Source organism: Anneissia japonica, unplaced genomic scaffold, assembly GCF_011630105.1.
Source record: "Anneissia japonica isolate Jap-2015-1 unplaced genomic scaffold, ASM1163010v1 scaffold3246_len135504_cov135, whole genome shotgun sequence".
Classification (NCBI taxonomy): domain Eukaryota; kingdom Metazoa; phylum Echinodermata; class Crinoidea; order Comatulida; family Comatulidae; genus Anneissia; species Anneissia japonica.
In genome coordinates this window covers 140,138-145,343 of record NW_022703956.1, presented here as the reverse complement: position 1 = coordinate 145,343, position 5,206 = coordinate 140,138, and the positions used below count along the sequence as shown (strand labels likewise).

The window sequence follows — 5,206 nt, the reverse complement described above, 5'->3', positions numbered from 1 at the left end:
GGCCTGTCTCTTATACACATCTAGATGTGTATAAGAGACAGGGACGGGCCCGTCCAGCACTCAACAGATCGTGAAGACAGTAAACATCAAACGTTTAGTGTAAGCTTTTTTGAGTAGTATTTATTTCATTTCATATCAAAGAAAGCAGCACACAGTACGGTATTGCTTCTTGTTTGTCAACCTTTTTATGGACTGGATACCCATGTTAATTGATTGGGCACTCATTGCAAAATGAAAAGAACTCAGAGGGGCGTTTATTAGAAGAGGGGCGTTTATTAGAGACAATACGGTATTTACTCTCATTGTGTCAAAGTTAACTTAAATTTAATTGGTTTTTTTTTTTTTTTTTTGCAGATTAACAATGCCCTCAGAAGCAAGACTTTACATTGGAGATTTGAATCCCAGCGCAACTAAGTCAGATGTTGAGCGTGAATTTGGTAAATATGGACATCTTCGAGACATTTGGCTGGCACGCAATCCTCCAGGTTTCGCATTCATCGAATTTGAAGATTCCAGAGATGCAGATGAAGCGTTAAGAAATTTGGATGGAAATTTAGTTCTTGGAACGCGTATTAAAGTAGAGCGATCAAGAGGACGCAGTCGTGGTGGACGTGGTGGCTGTCTCTTATACACATCTAGATGTGTATAAGAGACAGGTGTAGTCATCAATTCAATGACTGGGGTAATAATGTGGAATTTGCTCTGAGAGGTATAGAGCTCTATTTAAAAACATACATCATATTATTTTTAATTAACCATTGAGTTTCAGAGCTGAAATGTAAAATTTACCTTGATGGACATATGTGAAGTCTGATAAACAATACTAGGTTTTAGTATTAATGGAGTTTCTGCACTTAAAATTATAGTGTGTTGTAGGCTAAATTGTACCGGGACTTACATATTAAAAGCTTTTTCACTTGGCCAATTTGGAAAATTTTTTTATTTTTAGACCACCAATATGGTGATTTCGAATAAAAAAATAAGATAATTTTATGTTTGTCCAGTTTGTGCACCCTCTGCTTCGAGAAAATGGAAATTTCAGATAAAAAAATTGTTATTACGCGCTACGCCCCCTGATTAACCAATGACTCACAGCGTGCGTGATCCATTCTAACAGACATGCATTATATTAAGCAATATTACAGCAATAATTGGTGAACCTTTGTCTGAAAACGGCTTAACCCTTTCACTGCTGTAGGTATATGCACCCCCTGTGCTGGGACTTTTTTAACGAAAAAAGTTAATTTTTAAAATAATTTAAAAAAAATACTAAAAGAGGTTATTTCGAAATTCTTTTTGTGTGTTGGGGCGAGCAATAGGTTGGCCTACGCGAGGAACATTGATATTTGGTATTTTGCATAATTAGGTAGTCATGTGACCTCAAAGTCGCCATTTTGAATTTCTGTTTTTTCTCAAATTTTGATAAAAAACCCAATTTTTCCCAATGAAATTTTTATGGAATGTTTTTTTTTTTTACTTTATAATGATGCAGACACACAAGATGAATAAAAACAAAAAAAAAATTAGTTAGTTTGATCGTTTTATTCCAAAACCGCAAATAATAAAGTTTTTCTTCAAAATTGTGAAAATATAAAATTTTGCAGAAAATCACTGTTAGTTGTACTTTTTGCCATACGTTTTTATTTGTGCTTTATATAATCCAGGTTGTAAATATAAATGCATCGTTGCAAACATCAAGATGTGTATAAGAGACGGAGGTATAACTTAACTGACCTAATATCTGTCTCTTATACACATCTATTGTGTGAAATGTGGAAAGGAAATCTGCGGACAAGGCATTGCCACCTTGACCCTGTGCAGGGCCTCCCAAGTTGAGAGAATCATCGTTTTCGTCCTTAGAATCACTGTCGTCACTATCATAGTCGATTGGGGGAAAATAAATGCAAGAATCATCCAATTCAAAGTTATCTTCACTATCCGTATCTGCAAAGATCTGGTCCATAGCTTCGTCGACATTGTACCGTCTCTTTTGAGGCTGTGCACCCGCCATTTTGCGCCTAACCACTCGAAAACACTTTTTTCCGATAAAAGGTTAATTATTGTTCATAGAAAAAAACTATAGAGGGCGCAGAACCTCTTCCTGATTTTTAACAATATTTTTTCTACATACCCGGTAGTACCGGGTACGCGCAATTCAACAATATGTGTTTATACCCGGTATTACCGGGTACACGCAGTGAAAGGGTTAAGTTGTTGTATGATAATTTAATAATAATAATAATAATAATTTGAATATTTATTAAGCGCTCTTACACAGGTAGTCTCAGTGCTATTAAAGAAAGGGTAATTGAAAAAGGTGAGTTTTTAGAGCAGTTTTGAACTGTTACTACTACCGTATTGTCTCTAATAAACGCCCCGGGAGCGTTGCATTTTTTCAAAGGAGGGCGTTTACTAGAGGTGAATTGTAAAATCCAAAATTACCTAAACAAGCTGCTTTAAACGGTCAATAAGTTCTTTATTTGTAGAGGAACAAGTTAATGTGAAGGGTATCTCCAGGCTTAATTTAATTGTTTTTTTTTTTGTTTTTTTTGCAGATTAACAATGCCCTCAGAAGCAAGACTTTACATTGGAGATTTGAATCCCAGCGCAACTAAGTCAGATGTTGAGCGTGAATTTGGTAAATATGGACATCTTCGAGACATTTGGCTGGCACGCAATCCTCCAGGTTTCGCATTCATCGAATTTGAAGATTCCAGAGATGCAGATGAAGCGTTAAGAAATTTGGATGGAAATTTAGTTCTTGGAACGCGTATTAAAGTAGAGCGATCAAGAGGACGCAGTCGTGGTGGACGTGGTGGAGGAGGCAGGGGAGGCCGTGGTGGTGGTTTTGGCGGACGAGGAAGGGATCGTGATGGTCGACCAGGAGGCAGAGGAAGACCATCTTACGGTGACTACCAAAGCAATTATCGTCGCGGCTATGATGACACAAGATCGTCTCGCTACGCAGATTCATATTCAGGCTTTGAGTCGCGTGGGCCTCCAAGTTACCGCAGTCGCTCACCACCAAGACGAAGGTATTATAAGCTCAAATCAAGCATATGTCCACTCTGGTCTATCTGAAAAAGCGGTCAATATTAGCGAAGTGTCAATATAAGATAACTCGCTAATTGAGTTGCTATCTGATGCAATGAAGCGATTTTCGTGGAAAATTCAGCATTTTGTCATATCAGAAGGCATATAATATGATTCATGTGTTGCACCCTTTCCCCTAATTTAAATTATGTTCTCTAATACAAGCATTTTATTTCAGCATACGACACAGATCGCAAGACTGATAAACATATCTTTTTGTTTATAGCTCTGCAATTCAGCATCGTATGATTCTTTGACCTAGTAGCGTACATTTCAATTTTAGCACAACCTTGGCATATCTGAATAAAAGGTTCAATTGCAGCGAAGTGTCGATAACAGATAATTCGCAAATTGATTTACTTTCATATGCAATGAAATGATTTTGGTGGAAACGTTTTGGTCATATCTGAGAGCAAATTGAATCCACATACTGCACGCTATCCCAAATTGTAATTATCATGTCCTAATCAAACAAAGCATTCTGTTTCAGCGAATGATGAGGCTACACAGTTGTCAAATACTTTCGTAACACTGATAAACACATCTTTATGTTCATAGCTTCGCAATTTAGCACGTACGATCGTTAGTGGCATGGTAGCGTATTATTTCATTATATGAGTTGACCTGAAATGTCTTTATTGTTTTATTAAAACCCAATGAGAAGGTTCTCCTTAAAACACTTCTAGCTCCACACATTAGTTTATTTTTCAGATGGAATATCTATTTATTCATGGCGGGCAGATTACTTGTAGAGATATCTCAATAGAATCTTATGCAAGGTCTGCAAGAGGCTACTTGAAGTTCGCTTTTAATGTATACAAAATGCCTGGCTGCTCCGAGGAAGTACAGCTGATATCTACATTCCACACATCTGCATTTTAGACTAAAAATCGCTACATGATCTGGTACTTCTACGTACTGCGAGCCATTGATCCAAATATTCTACAAAACAAACCTCAAAATCCACAAAGTTTAAGCGAAATCAACAATTTCTGAGTTAGCCAAATAATTTAATGAAAAACTATTTATATAGGCTTACAAAAATGATAATTTTTCTTAGAAGAAGCAACAACAATCTGAGATATAATACAATAAATTTAAAGCAATGTCCAATAGTTATCAATGTTGCCATGCAAAACAGCAGATAAGACATTGAGTAGCTGACCTTAGATTTAGAAAAAAATACTTAATCATCAGTATTGACATTGATCACAGTGGTTGAATAACTGACTAATAATTTGGTAGAGAATCAAGAATCACTGTTAGCAGATGTATATTTAAATGATTTAGCATGTCTCAAATTTAATATCAAATTGACCTCTTTGGAAGCTGTTTATGTACTGCAATTTGTATACGCTAGCCTCAGTATCAAGCACAGAGTGAAAGTTAGCGGTAAGGTTAACACAATTGGTCTGTTCTCAAAGGACTCCTGTTGATATGCGCTTGCAAATAAAAATGTTTTATTTCTTTAATTTTATGTAGATTTTGTGAGGAAGCTTAAGTACAGCTGATATCTACATTCCACATACAGTATCTGTATTGTAAAAGACAAAATCGCTACATGATCTGGTACTTCCACCTAATGCGAGTCATTTATTCTAAACTTCAGCAAATCAAACTATGTAATACAAACAGCTCAAGCGAGTAGAGAAAATTTCTGAGCTACCCAAATAATTTTATGAAAGTTATTGCTAGATTTACAAAAATTCCATTTACTTTTTTGATAGAATCTGCTGCAACATCTCTTGGAAGTATAATACAATAAACATAGAGCCCAATAGCTTATCAATGTTGCCCAACAAAGCAGTGAATATAATACTGGGTAGAGTAGCTGGCCTAAATAGAGAATATCAACATTATCAGTATTGACATCATCACATTGGTTGAATAGCTGACTAACAATCACACTTGGACTTTTCAACTCGGTTAGTTTTCCCAAGTAGTTTAAAATTAATTATTTGAAGGCGGTACATTTTGACCCGTAACGTGACCCGTACTGACATGCAACACTGATCTAATCAAAGCAAATCGCCGTTGTGATCTGTTTCTGTTCCTTCGACTGACTAGGCCAACATCACGAGGGCCTAGAATTTCTCCTTCCGATATTTCAGGC

At 36.3% G+C, this 5,206-nt stretch overlaps 1 protein-coding gene across 3 annotated transcripts; it reads left to right on the top strand.

The window, feature by feature from the left end:
* Positions 1–318: 318 nt before the first annotated feature.
* Positions 319–4,983, top strand: LOC117104543 (RNA-binding protein 1-like). Of its 3 annotated transcripts, none has more exons than XM_033245400.1 (2): positions 319–553; positions 2,755–4,983. In XM_033245400.1, exons 1-2 carry the CDS (start codon positions 362–364, stop codon positions 3,079–3,081), a joined length of 519 nt encoding a protein of 172 aa, XP_033101291.1. In that variant the 5' UTR covers positions 319–361; the 3' UTR covers positions 3,082–4,983. The 3 variants fall into 3 exon arrangements, with proteins under 3 accessions (XP_033101291.1, XP_033101289.1, XP_033101288.1); XM_033245398.1 differs by having other exon boundaries at positions 319–605; positions 2,807–4,983; XM_033245397.1 differs by lacking the exon at positions 319–553 and having other exon boundaries at positions 2,530–4,983.
* The last annotated feature ends 223 nt before the right edge of the window (positions 4,984–5,206 follow it).